Here is a 17,282-nt window from a genome sequence, read left to right on the forward strand (position 1 = left end):
CTCTTACATCTTGAAACCTTTTCAGTTTCCTTACCAAATCCTGTCAGCTATTCTAAATCAGACACTAATTCAAATTCATTTCAGCAACCAATTTCTTCTAGGACAAAATTGCAGTGGCTCACTCCGTTATCCAGTTACTGTAGTGGCTTGACAGCCAGTATCTGTAGCTGTTTATCTTTCTTGAGTGTTTTATATTCTTTTGAGATTACCAGTGCTTCCTAATATCTACAGATAAAAATCATACTTAATGTTTATATTCCTTTTCTCTTAGATATCACAGTTCTATATTTTAGTAGTATACATTTCAGGGGCTTTTGGGATTTATGTCTATTTGTTTAAATCAAACTGAAATCCAGAGTTTTTGAAATAGTACAATGTTCATTTATTTTTATTTATTTAATTTGATGAGAATGTCTTTTAGAGTTAAATGGTATTTTTATGCATTAAGCCCTGACTAGGCTGCATATTATAGGAAGATATATATATATATCTTTAATGTGAGCTTGGCTATTTTCTCTTAGGTACACCTTTACAGGAATTTATACTTTTGAATCACTTATTAAAATACTTGCAAGGGGTTTTTGTTTAGAAGATTTCACATTTCTACGGGATCCCTGGAACTGGTTGGATTTCACAGTCATTACTTTTGCGTAAGTACTTTCATACATTTTTTTATCCTGGAGAGTAAATTGCTGTAGGAAGCCTATACTGTATTTGTTCTTGGTGGCTTCCCTCTATAGATCAATTGTTTTTCTTAGAAATCATGTGAATTTAGAATATTTTTCTTCCAATCAAATCATTCAGTTTGGAGAAATTAGGAACTATCATAATAAATCTTATGGCTTTGATTTCAATTAGCTCTCTAAAGTAATAGCTTCCCAAATAACAGAAATTAGACTCTAAAGTAATGGTTTCCTAAATAATAGAGATTATGATCAATAACAATGCCATTTTTCTCTTAATTGGAAAATTTGATGGCAACACTCATTGAAGTTGAAAAGGTCTTGGTTAAAGACCAACATGAACTTAGATTTCCCTAAATTCTGAATAACTCTGGTTTAATTCTACAGGTATGTAACAGAATTTGTAAACCTAGGCAATGTTTCAGCTCTTCGAACTTTCAGAGTATTGAGAGCTTTGAAAACTATTTCTGTAATCCCAGGTAAGAAGAAAGTGGTATAAGGTGGTAGGCTCCTTATATCTCCAACTGTTTCTTGTGTGTTATTGTGTTTGTGTGTGAACTCCCTATTACAGATATGTGACAGAGTTTGTGGACCTGGGCAATGTCTCAGCGTTGAGAACATTCAGAGTTCTCCGAGCATTGAAAACTATTTCAGTCATTCCAGGTGAGAGCTAGGTTAAACACCGAGGCTGACTTTAGCTGCATCGATGCTACAATCCCAGCTTTCTTGCAGAGGCCTTATTGCTTGTCACATATTGCAAATAACTATGTATAAAGCAAGAATTGGTACATTGGATTTTGGATGGATTCAATTCTTTGCTTTTTACTAGTTGCTTTCTTTAAAATTGTCCTAAATCAGCCTTTGAGTTTAACAAGTTTTGCATGAGACATTTGCAGTAACAGGCTACCTGGTTTGCATCCTGTAACATCAAGCTTTCTGCATAGAAGCTAAACTATCAGACATTCAAATTGAAATAAATTCAAGCATTTAGGCCCCCATTTGGTGGCATTTTTAACTGCAGGTATATGAAAGAGCAAGGGATAGCATGAGTGCTGCATGGGGCTGTTTTCAGATGTCTTCCTTTTTTAAAACCCACACTCAAGTTTCAGGATTCTTCAAATAATAAACTCATAATTCAATGACATCAAGATTTCTCCCTACCCTGTTCAGGTAGACTGTTCTAAAACAAATAAGGGGTTAGAGAGTAAGACATCTGCAAATAAAAGCAAAATATTTACACGAGGTCGATGTTTAAGCATGAATAACCGAATTATTTCTTTTGCTCTAAGGAGTGTTTGGAAACATATATTTGAATTGTTTCCATTCACAGTTTTCTAATGAACATACAAGTTCTGCTTTCATTCATTTTCACCAGCTAGCAGGCTTTTCATGAAAATGTTCTTCAGTCACAAACATCAAACTAATGTTGTTGATATTCTGCATGACATTTTTATTCTCCAGGACAAGCTCATGATATTTTTGTTGATAAGTAGCCATTGAGTAGTATGTTAAAATTCTTTCCTCTGATTTTGTTTGCAGGCCTGAAGACCATCGTGGGGGCGCTGATCCAGTCAGTGAAGAAGCTGTCTGATGTCATGATCCTGACTGTGTTCTGTCTGAGCGTGTTTGCACTAATAGGGCTGCAGCTGTTCATGGGCAACCTGCGGAACAAATGTTTGCAATGGCCCCCAGACAATTCTTCCTTCGAAATAAATATCACTTCCTTCTTTAATAACTCATTGGATGGGAATGGTACTGCTTTCAATAGGACTGTGAGCATGTTTAACTGGGATGACTATATTGAGGATAAAAGTAAGACATACTTTTATTTTACCTCGAGCCTTGTTTAATTTTTTAAATATTAATAACTATATAAGGTGAAAATTATCTCAACTATTATGGGAATCAAATGATTAATTTAATATAATAGTATTTGTAATAAGGAAATCAAGTGCTACCTCACCTCTTTATCCTTCTGTCTCAGTTCACATGATAAAAATTATCATTGCAGCATGTGTTATCTTTACCTACACAGTATCCAAAACAAGTCTATATTATGCTGCATAAACAAAAATATTTGTAGGTAAACACTGGTCAGGAGGTTTTAGTCATCTTATTAAATTGGTAGTTTGAATCATCTAGTAGTTTGAATGTGTTATGCTATAATATATTATTAAGAAGACTGAAGAAAACAATTTGATTGACTCCTGAGTATATATAATGTTTGTGGAAACAAATTCCACCAAGATAAAATCAGAACTTGAGAACTCATTAGAAAGTTAAGCAATCTTAGTTCATTGATTCACTTATTAATATTCTAATTTGTTTCTTTGGAATCAGTCTTTGTATTATAGCTGTTCATCAGAGTAATTTGGTTTTTTTTTTTGCTTAAATTCTTTTATTGGTACATTTTAGGTATACAATGCATTTACATTTATCATTGGGTGCTTGCACCTGTACATGATGTATCTTGGTTCTTATTTTTTCCCCATTCCCTGTGCTCTCTTCCCCCCCTCCACCCTTCCCTATTTACGAAGACTTTGTTTCCATTTTTTCCTTTTTTCACAATTTTTCCTCTCCCTTCTTTCCTTTCCCCTTCCCCTCCCACTTCCCCTACTCCTTTGGACCTTTCCTTCCTATTTCAAATTATCAATTATTAATTTTAATCATTTTAGTCCTTATTTCCACTTTCAGTTTCTCACACTAGAGAAACTATTCGGTATTTACACGTGTATCCTATTTATTTCACTTAAGAGTACGGCCTCAATATGCATCCATTTAGCTATAAATGTCTCTAGTTTCTCATTCTTTATGGCTGAGTAGTACTCCATCTTATTAAAAAACCACATCTTCTTTACCCAGTGTCCAGTTGATGGGCACTTGGGCTGCTTCCAAGCTTTAGCTATTATGAACTGTGCCGCTATGAACATGGGAATAATTTGGCTTTATCTTAGACACGGGCATCAGAATAGTCTTATGGTGTCATAAACTTCAGCATTATTTCTTATCCCTTTGGCCAGAACTTCCACCACTTGGTAGCTTATTCATCTTCCTCCCCATGCACTATTAGCTCACACTTGTTCTATTGGTGTCTTCATGATGTACACCCCACTGGGATATTTATTCTATGATATCTTTCACAGTCTACATGGTTTTTAGGATATGAAATTATACCACGTCTCACATTATAGAATTGTTTAAATAGCATTCTTGTAAATATTTATACTTGAGAGAATAAGGTTCATTGGATTAGTGAATACATGAAACAAATTATTCCATTAATTATGAAGTTTGCCATCTACTAATATTATAATGGCACAACAACACACTTTGCACACAAATCTTTTTTATTTATTTTATTTATTTTTTTGGTACCAGGGATTGAACTCAGGACCTTGCACTCAAGCAGCAGCACCACTGAGCTAAATCCCAGGCCCTTTTCTCTATTTTTAATTGTTTCCTTCAGATGGATTTCTATTAGTATTTTTAGATGGGGTCAAAGAAATGACTATTTTTATGCTGCACAGATACAATGTCAAGTTGTTCTCCTGACAAATCATAGCACTCTATCCTCCCTGCAGCAGTGACCATCTTACTAAACTCTTATTAGTCTTGACTATTGCCATATTTTAAAATCTATTGGTAGAAGGAAATATTCTCTACTGTTCTATTTGTCCCTCAATTATTAATGTAGATAATTTTTTAAATGTGTTTACTAGTATCGATGACAAGTTATGTATGACTTGTAATGTGAATTCTCTGTTGATATTTTTACTCATTATTTTATTGGATGGTAATATTTTGAGGAAATTCATAGACTTTTAGTTTTCTTTCTTTCTTTTTTTTTCAGTACTGAAGATTGAACCCAGGGCCTGCTCACTGAGCTATATAACCAAGCCCTTTTTTCCTTTTCATTTTGAGACAGAGTCCTGCTAAGTTTCTAAGTTGCACAAGCTGGGTTGAAAAGTGCAATTCTCCTGCCTCAGCTCTCAGAATGATATGGACTCTTTAGTTTATCAAGAATATTAACAATTTGTCTTATACTTTGACTAGTATATTCTCAGGTTATTTTTCATCTTATTGCTTGTTTTTGATGCCAAACTGATTTTAGTTTTTAGGCAATTAAATCATTAAAATGTCACTTCTTTTCTATTTTTGTTTTACAAAAATACTTCTTGAGTATGACATGAAAATAATAACCCAAATATTTTACATGCAAAACACATATATAAGGGCCGGGGATTTAGCTCAGTGGTTCCACTGCCTGCCTCACAAGTGCAAGGTCCCGAGTTCGATCCCCAGTACCAAAATAAACCCAAAAAACAAACAAATAAACAAAAAAACCATATAATTTTGATTTAAAGCCTGGCCTTTAAATCTATAAAAATCTAAAATTGTTTTTCAATGTATACTTTGATGTAAAGATTTAAAATGTTTACAAAATTATGGCACAGATTTCCCTAAATAATCTATTATAATATCTTTGAACAGAAATTTAGTATTTTTAAATATGAGCATAAGATATTTTGGAGGAAAAGATGTATGTTTAAATTTATTGAGGTGTGTATGTTTGCATGTAAATGCATAAAAGCATATTTTATAATATACATGCTTCCTGAGATCATCTTTGTAGTTATATATGTTATATCATAATAATGAAAATTAGATCTACTTAGACAAAATGTAGTCCCAGAAAAAAGTTTATTTTGTTCATTTGAAAGACAAATCGAGGAAAACTCCAAAACAAAACATAAGGAACAAACACCTAAGCCCAGTTCTCATGAGAAATTAAGTGAAAATTGGCAGGAAAACGTGTCTAAATCTATTTTGAGTTCAGGCAAAAATGTATTTTTAAAGTAAAATTTTATTTTCATGGAAGCAATTAAAAGCAACAAGGCTTCCTTCTCACTCACTTTGTGCCAAGCAAGCAGCCTTAATTCCACAGCTCGGTTTTGAAGCACCCAAGCAGTTCAAGTTTATATCTGCGACCAGCCTTGATATGAGATTGCTGTAATAGTTATTCCTTCTGGAATTGTTTTTTAAAACAGATTTTCTAAACACTAGTTTAGTAAAAAGCGTTATTTTCATGTTAAACAAATATGACTACTAAACAAGTATTCAATTACTTTGAAAATCTTTTCATGTAGCCATACATGTTTATTCAGTTTATCCATCTCATTGTGATTGAAAACATGTGTAAGCTTTATGACTTAAACACAGTGGCAGAAGTGTTTCAAAGACTTTTTTTTTTCTTTTGGTACCGGGGATTGAACTCAGGACCTTGTGCTTGCGAGGTAGGTGCTGGAACCACTGAGCTAAATCCGCAGCCCATTTCAAAGACTTTTAATGATTTTATTCCTTGCTGTTTAAATAGGTCACTTCTATTTTTTGGAAGGACAGAATGATGCTCTGCTGTGTGGCAACAGCTCAGATGCAGGGTAAGTTGTGCTTCCATCGGGTCTAAGTCTGCACAGGCCCATCAACCTTCATAACCTGCCACCTCTCCCCACCTGGCCAGCTCGCTTCTCATTCAAAATGCTCCATGAATTCCACTTCACACTGCCTCTCAGAATAGCCAGAATAAGTGTGGATTCTCACCTCCTTCACACACTCATACACCAAAATTAGTTTTCCATACTAGGTCACATCCAATCTTCCAAATTCAATGAAAAAATACAAAAGCAGTGCATATACATAAAAAGCTTAAGTTAATAGAATTCATAAGCATGTACTTGTAGAAGTGTGATATTCTGTTTATGCTAATGTGATCTCCATGGCTTGAAATACAAAATCTCTCTGAAGGTAATGTCAGTTTCTGAGGCATGGTAACTATACGCCTAGAATATTTAAACAAAGTGCATAAAAACAAAAAGCATCTTCTGGAGAGTTGACTCCACCATATAATGTCACCTCCCCTTGCCTTAGTTTTTCATGTAATAAAGGGTAATACAATAATAAGGTGGTTGATTAAGTGTATTAGCGAATCCGTAGCTATATAGGACTTTTAATTATTATGAATGACATGGACCAAAAGCCTAGGAAATTTCAGAGAATTAGTTACGTTTCTCTATTTAGAAACATTTTACAATCATGGAAAAATGTCAAATGTTCTTTTGGTAAAAGAAAAGATTGTGAACACTAGTAAATAATACCTAGAACGAAATTTTCAATGGTAATAGTATTTGCATTTGACTCCTATGGTAAAAAATATGTTGACCATATCTCCAGATTTCAGAGACAAGCAAAACATACATTTAAATTCTTATCTGCACTATATAAATGTTATACATGCAGTATCTCATTCAGTGTTTGCCTACTTTTGAGTTCTGTTATCAGCCCATTCTTAAATATGAGGTACCTGGAGGTTAGCAAAATTAGGAAACTTGCCTCAGATCATTCAGCCCAGAAATGTTAGGCATAACACTAGGGCTAGGTCACCTTGATCTTTAAGGTCAACTACATAGTGTCATTCTCTCCTCTCAGGTAACCCACACTTGTTAAGTCCACACCTCTGCCCTACCACACACTCACACACCTCAACTTTTTTTCCTGTAGACTTACTTGCTTGGTCATGTTCTCAAGTCCCAAAAGATGTTAATCAGGATATGATTGCTTTTATATGGAGATGTGATAAATGTAACTTGACAATTATGAATCATAGCAGAATCCGCAAGATAAATGTAATAGACTGTGTTAGGATGTAAATGAGTCCACATGCTGCAGGATTAAGCACTAGGTAATATGAAAGCAATAGGCTTTCCCCAGTGCCTCTATAAAGTATATTGGCATCTGCAAAAATAGAAAAGCCAACTAGCAGACTAGAAGCTGTTGACCTCTCTTTCTTCCTACCTAACTACAGCCAGTGTCCAGAAGGATACATCTGTGTGAAGGCTGGGAGAAACCCTAACTATGGCTATACGAGCTTTGACACATTCAGCTGGGCTTTCTTGTCCTTATTTCGTCTCATGACTCAGGACTTCTGGGAAAACCTTTATCAACTGGTGAGAACAGACATAATGATTCTTCTGGGAAGCATGAAATACAGATAGTAAAAAAAATTCCTGTACAATACTTTATTACTTAGAGTATGAGCTTGTAATAGTCTATATAAATTAATCAAAATGTCTCCCATTTTTACAGACATTACGTGCTGCTGGGAAAACATACATGATATTTTTTGTGCTGGTCATTTTCTTGGGCTCATTCTATTTAATAAATTTGATCCTGGCTGTGGTGGCCATGGCCTATGAGGAACAGAATCAGGCCACGTTGGAAGAGGCAGAACAGAAAGAAGCTGAATTCCAGCAGATGCTTGAACAGCTGAAAAAGCAGCAAGAAGAAGCTCAGGTATAGTTAACAAGCCAAGACCTTTTGTTTTATCTCCATTCGGTGACTTAACTGTTGGCATGGTGGTTGACATTAGAGAAGTGTCATATGTGTGGTATTAGAAGTGCATTTGGTTATTAGGAATTTATAACTTTATTTTGGTGACTACTGTCATTCATGTTGGTATTGAAACATTGAGAATTATAACTGTTTTATTGAAATGTTTCCTTCCCTTGTGTCCAGCTAAAGAAATTAACTATTGACTTTCATTTATTCAAGCTCACAAAGTAGGTAGACCTTCATGCCTGTAACTGAAGCATTTCCTTTATATTCTGGAGAACAGGGATTCCTTATAGTTACTTCTCCATTACAGTGTTACTAGAGGTGAGAAAGGGCAGAAAAACTGAGATGATTATTTCATAAAGGCTAGAAAGGTAAAGAACTAACTATTGAATATTTTTTCTCCTGTATACAAAGTATGCAAATGCAGCTCTCTGGATTATGTACAGAAATCATCAAAGCACTAACATTCTCTGCCTCTTATTCTGTAAATACTTTAATTTGGACTCGATGATGAGTCTACAAAATAAGACAAATATTACTCTTGGCATTAAACCAATCCAATGTCCTATTTTTGTCTTTTCTTGGATATTGAATGCAGTTCCATTCTACCACTCATTATCCTTAAATATGTGATAAAGAACAGACAAATAATGTACACTGAGATGTAGTAGCAGCATTGAATACTTTATTTTTTAAAAACTATACTATTATAATTTATAAATCCCTGCAGACTCCATGATCCAGAATTCTCTAATACATACATAATCTGTAACATGTCCTTTCTGTGCTTTTCCAGTGATATGCTCAATAAATCAAAAAGAAAACTGTTTATTAAATTAAAATATTTGAGTGAATTAAGTTGAGTAATTCAGCATAGCACTAAAAGTCATTATCAAGTGGAAGTAATTCAGGACAAATGTCAGTTAGGTTTAAAGGGGAAAGCTTTAATTCTGAATTTTTTTTCTAAAAAATTGCTTAAGTCATAGAAAATGTTATGGTATTTGAGTATCTTGATCATATTATTAGATAATTAGGATGCATAGTTGTGAAAGTTTTTGTCATTCACATGTGTCATCTTCCATTTGTATGCTGATTTTTTTCTTTGATTGCCATAGTGAAAATGTACCAGTTTTTCCAAAATATGGAAAAAAATGAATTGTTTTTCAAGATTATATTGATTATGTTAAAGATAAATGAATTGGCCACACAGATAGCATGTTTAAATTTCCATGTGACCATCATTTATTTTGTGCCTTTCTAGGCAGCAGCTGCAGCAGCATCTGCTGAATCCAGAGACTTCAGTGGCGCTGGTGGGATCGGAGTTTTCTCAGAGAGTTCTTCTGTAGCTTCCAAGCTCAGCTCCAAGAGTGAAAAAGAGCTGAAAAACAGAAGGAAGAAAAAGAAACAGAAAGAACAGTCAGGTGAAGAAGAGAAGGATGATGTAGTCCGAAAATCTGAATCTGAAGACAGCATCAGGAGAAAAGGCTTCCGTTTTTCTTTAGAAGGAAGCAGACTCACATATGAGAAGAGATTTTCTTCTCCACACCAGGTAAAAATAACAAATAAACGTGGGGTTTGTAAATTGATTTGCATAACAAGGATGTTTACATAATATGCTAGTATTTGGTGGAGACAAAGCTGTGTTCCAGCTGGATGGCACAATGCTTTCGGACTGGTAATGACCATTCAGTGTTTGGGCCATGACCTAAGAGACATTGTGGATTTTACAACTTTTCTGAAATCCCAGGAAGGAATTTTTAGATAGTATTGTGCTCCTGGAAGGTTAGTGGGTTTCAAGTTTCATTAAAGATTTAAGCATTTCCAGGCAGTTTTCCACATGAGGAATGATCAACAGATCGTTCCCATCCTTTCTTAGCTGCTATACCTGGACCCAGTAACTGGGTTTTCTTAGTGGCAGGTGCTCAGGCATGGACCATGGAGGCTTTCAGGCCATCTGTGTGGTTGTTCCCATCCATGACCAAACTTCACTTGCAGAATGCATTCTTCATGCCCTTGTTTCGAAGGGAACTGGAACAACACTTTTCTAAATGTGCAGCCAAGAATGTTAGGTAGATATGCACTGAGAAGGATTTATGACACTGAATAAACTGTGATGTTTAATTGTATGTGATTTTCTGTGTGTCTTGTTAAACACAGGACTTGGATTCAAAGAATGTGCTGATTTATATACTGCACTATATGGTTGCTGAGTGCCTCTGGATTATGTACTATTACAAACTGTTGAGAATTTATAGTTTAGTCCCTTAATTGTCCTTAAAATTACAAAGAGAGGCTGGTGTGGTCATGCATGCCCATAATCTAAGCACTCTGAGAGGCTGAGGCAGGAGGATCAAAATTTCGAGTCCCATCTGGACATTAATGAGACTCTTGCTGTCTCAAAATAAAAAATAACAAAAGTATTGGGACATAGCTCATTGTGAAGAGCTGCAATCCCTAGTACCTTAAAAATATATAAAAAATAAAAATTAGCAAGAGTATGTGTATATATATATATATATATAGTCTCTCTCTCTCTCTCTTTCTCTCTCTCTCTCTCTCTCTCTCTGAGAGACCCTAAAATTATGCCACTACACTTTGCAATTCAAGCCCTAGAAGAAATACCAAAACTTTCAAACCAGGTAGAGTTACTTAACTAGATACAGAGATGGATAGCTGAAAACTTTGGCTAGATTTTTCAAAGCTTCAAGAGTCAAAAATATCAAGATTATTATTTTGTAGTGACAAAAGATTGTTGGAAGAGATTGTGTGCACAACTATTTCTTCTTTCATACTGAAAAATATCTAATGTAGGCTTTTACTGCAAGACTATAATTTTCTCGGTAGAGTAGATGGAAATATGAAGTATATGTTAGACTTCTGTTACGTAAGTGTGAGGGAGGGGAGAGAAGAAAGTCAATAGTGCAATCTCTAATTGTCTCAAAATATCTGGATGTTTTATTTTGAAACATTTATAAAATATAATTGACCTTTTAAAGTTATTACTTCTGTCATTATTTGTGATAAAACCAAAGTTTTGCTTTTTTGGAAATTTGTTGTATGGAGGTTTTTTTCTTACTGATCATCTTTTCTTTGTGCACTGCATGTGATTATGCATTTACGAAATTAATGTATTAGAAATTCATGCTAACAGAGTGCAATCATTTCTCATATAACTGTCTCATGTAATCTATATTTTTGTGTAGTTTAATTCACCTTTGAATCTTGAGAAATATTGGGGACACTTTTATGACTTATTTTCTACCAACCCTCTAATGAAAATGGAGTACTTGTAGTTAAATTTTTTACTAAAAGTGAAACCTATAAATACTATCTTCTTTATTTCTTATTGCCAACCATTTCTTCTTACACTTCTTTAGAAGTAGTTGTAACCAGTAGGCCTCAAATCCTGTGAGTTTTACCAGTATAATGTCATCATAGATAATTCAAAGTCTCTTGAAGAAAAAGAGACATGAAAGAAATTGGGTGGTCTAGGAGATGCTTAAAAAACTATTTATACAGAAAGCAATAAAAGAAAGGAATGAGTTTTAGCAATGAAGGTGATAATATGATGAGAAAAAAAGGAACTAGAAATGGAGAGGAGACTACTGTTAGTGGAACAGACTTCTTAAATGTGCTTCTCTCTGTAAGAAACGAATAGGATCATGGGAAAGAATGTCTAACATTTGTAGACATCATTGAGAAAAATTCATTATCTGAAAAGAAAACTAGAAACATACTTATTGATCAGGAAATTGAAATCATTATAAATAAGTGATAATTTTAATAGAATAATTCATAAGTAATTGGTTTTAAATTATTTGGAGATAAAAAGATCAAACTAATCATATTTAATGATGAAATCGGTATTCTTATTATTGATAATCATAGAAATTCAACTCAAGATGGCTTAAGCATAAAACAGAAGTATTAAATCAAATCGATAATATCTGTGAATAGGATTAGGTATGTGTCTCTATCTAAGGGCTGAAAATATTAACATTAAAATGACCAGCTTTTTCTCCACAACTTTCAGTCCAGTTTCTTCCTATATGGTGGCAAGATGCCCACTGATGTTCCAAATTCATATCCAATATTCTTGGCAACCGAAATTAAAAAGGCACCTCCTTCCCATCAGTTATAGAAGAAAGGGGGTAGCTCTCAATGGACCAAGGAGATCCTGTGCCCAACTTTAAACCATTCTATAAGCTCGAGTTTTGAAATAAATTTATTGACATTGATTTAGTGTCTCCCCAGTTAAATTGTCTAAGAGTCTAACAACAGGCAGGGCACGGTTAGCAGAAGAGTTCACTAGAGTGAGATTGCCAAAGTAGACCCATAACATACAGAAAGCAACTCCTTCTCAGTGCTGCTGTAGGTAACAAACAGGGTAAATTGCCCAGTGGCAATGACAAGTTCACTATTTAGAAAACTGTCAATGATAGTGATCACATTCTTGGAAAAGACCACGTTTTTGTAAATATGTGCTCGTCAGGATTTTTGAGACAGAAAAGTGCAAATGAGGGAATGAATCATATAGTTGTTTCAGCTTGATTTATTTAATTTGCTCATGAAGACCACTGTAAAATATGCAGCAAAGGGAGAGGCTACTCCTTTTCCAATCGTTCAACAGATCTGCCAGCAAGATTGCTTTTTATTTTCCGCTATAAGTAGGTCTGCATCAGAGTGTGGTCACTTGTGAGCTCTTAGTGAATATATTTTTGGCTTCTAAAGTTGTAAATGTAGGTGTGTATTTAATAGCTTTCCATTGGATTGTTAAGTGAAAACAGTTTCTAGAAAAGGGCCTAGCAAAAAATGCTGTTCTAGGGGTCAGTAACAAGACAAAACAGTGTTATAGGAATACTTCTGATTATGTTTAGGCAGAGGTAAAGCAGAAGAAAATGAGAGCAGATGAAAAATAAAAGGAGGAAAGAAAGTAAAACAGGTGAGCCAAGTAAGTGTCAGGATGCAACCGAAGGCTGCCGTCAGTGTCTGGTGGCAACTGCCCAAAGCTTATCCTTAGACAAGTCAATAACCATGAACAGTGAGTGTGGTCATGTTTTTTCGGGACGCCACTCTGAATGTTGCCCATTTGTTTTCACTCCTTTGCCGCACATAGTCTCTGTTGAGCATCCGGGGCTCCCTTTTCTCTCCAAGACGCAACAGTAGGGCGAGCCTTTTCAGCTTCAGAGGTCGCGCAAAGGATATTGGCTCGGAGAATGACTTCGCTGATGACGAGCACAGCACCTTTGAGGACAACGACAGCCGGAGAGACTCTCTGTTCGTGCCGCACAGACAGGGCGAGCGGCGGCACAGCACCGTCAGCCAGGCCAGCCGCGCCTCCAGGGTGCTCCCGATTCTGCCGGTGAATGGAAAGATGCACAGCGCCGTCGATTGCAACGGTGTAGTCTCGCTGGTAGGCGGCCCGTCCGCCCTCACGTCGCCAGCTGGGCAGCTGCTGCCAGAGGTGAGATCATTAAAATTGCAGCCCAAGGGATGGGCGCAGGCCGAGGGCTGCTGCAGGCGGGAGGGTGGCTTTTTAATTTCCACGGAGAACATTCTTCCTGAGCCTGTTCTTCAAAGGCCAGGAACTAGTTCAACCTATGACCTTCTCTTGCCAAATTGTCCTATATACTATTCTACAAGTTAATTAAAGACATAGGATGGGTCTCCTATAATTGGTGAGAACTATTCCTTCATCACTATTACCACAGTCTAAAGGGTACCAAGCAGCAAGACAACAATGTATCAAGCATAATTTTCATTAGTATAACTTCATTAAATGTGAGGAAATTAATATGCACAAAATATATAAATATTCATCTTAATGACTTCTGTTATTATTCCTGTACAGCATCCGTGTGTAAGTTTTTGACTTACCTGGGCCCCATTCAGTGAAGAGAACTTGTCAGGTCCACATATAAAATATGTAATATATAACATAACGTATGCATATATGGGACAAAACTTCCCTTTTAAAAATAGTTTAACTTATTAAATTAATTTAGGAAGCAACATAAGCCCAAGTTGAACAACTAAATAAGAAATCGTACATTTCTATTTAATAAAAATAAGCATCTGTCTTCACAGATGCACACACGTACAGGTAGGTTCAAGTGCTAGCATCAGTGATCTTTGTATTTTACTTGCCATGTCACACAAGGGCATGTAATGTCTGATACATGTAGCTTTGGGTTGTAGCCTGTGTGTGGCAGGCACAGAAAGTGGAGTGGGCACACCCTGAGCCTTCCCTACACAGCCTTCTGTTGCCTCCTGTGCACTCCATGCTCCACCACTGTACAACTGAATCATGAAATATATCTCTGAAAATCACATGATAATGTTAAAAGTTTATGATCTTGTTGGGTCACATTACTAGCTGTCCAGGGCTGCAGGTTGGACATGGCTATTTTAAATAAGAATTTGAAACTTCTACTTGAAGTAGATGCTATTAGGTATCTATGTCCTACAGTGCAACATTCTGTTTCTCTTTGCCAGTCATCATGTTGTCGATACCTGCTCAAATGACCCTGGCTACTGGAAATTTCTGTAGTAAAGAAATCCTCCAAAATTACCTAGTAGAGTTATGTGTTGTAATATTTAGAGTGGATTGTGGCTTTCATATTATTGTCAAGAATTCCTTTTGTAAACAAACTGGCTCCAAATCAGTACATGGAAAATAGTTTCAAATAAATAAACATTACATACATCACAGTATGTTAGTGACCTTTCTTCATAAGATGCTTTTTACATTGGGATTAAATGAAGTTTCATTTGCTGGTATAAAAATACTCCAGCAATGTCATTTCAGAATGTTTTATAGCTTTCTGAATCATGTTAAATATTTTTTTATTTCTTTTCCATAACTCCACTTATTCCTGTTAAACAAGCTTTTTCAGGCTGCATTAAAATGATAGGGAGTTAATTTTCAGTTGCTTCACAGAGGAGCTTTGTGTCATGGATTATAGCCACTGATCTTGACTTTTTTTTGCCATGGTCTCTCCCCACCTTTGCTTTCAGAGAAAAAAGTAGAACTTTGTAGTGAAGGAGCCAAGAAGAAGAAAGAGAAAATGTCAACTTAAAAAAAATAGCCAACTGTACTAGACATTGTTTAGGACTCTTTACCTTATTAACTCAATTTACCCTCACACCAACCCTTTATGATAGTTACTAATATTATCCCCATTTTACAGAGGAGGAAACTGAGACCTGTGCATGGTGGAGATTTGACCCCAGGTATGCTGGTTACCAGAACTTCATTCTATCTATACTAAAATATTGCCATCCATTGAATTTTTTTCAGAGAAGAAATAATAGCTGAAGAAACATTTTTATTTAAACCAGTATTTCTCAAAATATATCACCCTCTCAGACTTCTTGCATGAGAATGTCATGGCTACTTCTTAAAAATTGAAATTCTTGGGCCAACCCAGACCTACTCAGACGAAACACTGAAGACAGCAAAATCTGGGAATCTTTTTCCATAACAGGCATCCCACATGGTTCTTACTCATAATGAAATGGGACCATCCCTGCTCTTGGTAATGTCAACTGAGCAAAAAACAAAATGAAACAAAAAACCAAATCCACAATTTCTCCGCATAAATGCAAAAGAGAATGTCTGTCCATCAGAAACTATCTGGCACTTACCAGTAATCATCATAACCTCCTGTCCTGTCAGAGAGGACAGAATAAATTTCTGAAGGCAAAGTTTGCAGCAAACCCTAATTTAAACCCTGTATTTCCTGCCTGAACACCTCTGTTCTTCAGCCTTGCAGTCAGGTGATTTGAGGTCAGACACTGCACTGTTTCACAAGTGAATGCACAGACAGACAAAGCCAGAGCTGGGGTCTGAGGAGAAGAAAGGAGAGTAGAGGATAAACAGCTGTGGGGAAATAACACTTTCCGAAGCACACAGTTTCCTGTTCTTCAATTCAAGAGTTTCCTTAGTAATATTGTGAGTCTTGGACCCTAAAAATTAAACAGATCTAGAGTTCTGTCTATGGCTCTCTAGAGAACAGAAGAGACTGTATGGCCTTCATTTGACTTGATTATTTTTCCTTAAAGCTTTACCTCTCTTTAACAAGGGAAAATATTTTAAATTGATTGAGAGTTTTTGATTTAAAGAGTTTTATTTCAGAGTGAGTTATTTCTTTACTCATTCATTTTAGTTCTCTTTTACCTTAAAATTAATTTTAGAGTGACCTATTCAATGTTTATAACCATTAGTGACAATCATCTCAGTTGCATGGAAACTTCGGTTTGGAATATATTTGCATTAGGGATATACAGTTAATATAAATAAAACATAATATTAATTGCTCGTGTAGATGAATAGCAGCACTCATATTGTACTTTTAGAAATAGTGAAAGAACTCAGAAAACTGAGGATGGCTCTTATTTATTATTAAGACACTCAAACCTGCATTTAAAATGCTTGAATTTGACTATTGGTCCTATGATAATCAACTTCATTGTATGACAATTTATATATTAGTTAAAATTCAGTTTTACTCTTTGAGATGTTGGGAAATGTTACCAGTTTTTAATAAACACAAGCATTTTACATCTGGAATTCACATACTCAAAGAAATATTACTGAAGCATATCGGGGAAACTAAATATTTTCATACATTAAGATAAATGAATATATGCGCATAACAATCTAATAACAACCTGGTCATAAATCAAGGAATGGCATATTTCAGTCTGAAGTCCTTCGTCAGATTGATTGAAATGCTAAAAAATTAACAATGCAGTAGTAGGCATGGTCTCTCCAGCACACAGCTTCAACATAGTAAAATAGGAAAGGCCACTTTAGCAAACACAGGCACCCCAGGAAGCTGAGAATCTGATGGACTTTCAAATACTCCCCCAAAATGGTAATTCCAGTAATATTATCATGAGCTGTTTACATCTTAGAAAACATGGTGAGCATTATTATGTGACATTTATTATAGGAGTGCTTTGGGTTTTGCTGCCCTCACTAATAACGGTTATCTTGGCTGAAATTTTATTTTTAGGGCACGACTACTGAAACAGAAATAAGAAAGAGACGATCTAGTTCTTACCATGTTTCCATGGATTTGTTGGAAGATCCCACATCAAGACAAAGAGCAATGAGCATGGCCAGTATTTTGACCAACACTATGGAAGGTATGCCAAGAGTTTTACATCACAGCTACTTGGTGGTACTTTGGTAATGACTCAAAA

General features: G+C 35.5%; 1 protein-coding gene across 6 annotated transcripts in view; it reads left to right on the forward strand.

The window, feature by feature from the left end:
- The window catches only part of Scn2a (sodium voltage-gated channel alpha subunit 2), a 144,012-nt gene that overhangs the window by 51,901 nt on the left and 74,829 nt on the right, over positions 1-17,282 (forward strand). For 5 of the 6 annotated variants that reach the window (XM_087199763.1, XM_087199746.1, XM_087199754.1 and 2 more), the window contains 9 exons: positions 522-650; positions 1,255-1,346; positions 2,223-2,495; positions 6,058-6,121; positions 7,543-7,684; positions 7,824-8,030; positions 9,334-9,621; positions 13,189-13,536; positions 17,093-17,225. In XM_087199763.1, coding sequence (XP_087055889.1) covers positions 522-650; positions 1,255-1,346; positions 2,223-2,495; positions 6,058-6,121; positions 7,543-7,684; positions 7,824-8,030; positions 9,334-9,621; positions 13,189-13,536; positions 17,093-17,225 — 1,676 coding nt within the window. Of the gene's footprint in view, positions 1-521; positions 651-1,070; positions 1,163-1,254; positions 1,347-2,222; positions 2,496-6,057; positions 6,122-7,542; positions 7,685-7,823; positions 8,031-9,333; positions 9,622-13,188; positions 13,537-17,092; positions 17,226-17,282 lie in introns of all 6 variants that reach the window. The other variant, XM_087199749.1, reaches the window with a different exon arrangement.

This window comes from Heterocephalus glaber, unplaced genomic scaffold (assembly GCF_053883595.1).
Source record: "Heterocephalus glaber isolate CG9 unplaced genomic scaffold, H.glaber_assembly_v1.0 deba00000347, whole genome shotgun sequence".
NCBI lineage: Eukaryota > Metazoa > Chordata > Mammalia > Rodentia > Bathyergidae > Heterocephalus > Heterocephalus glaber.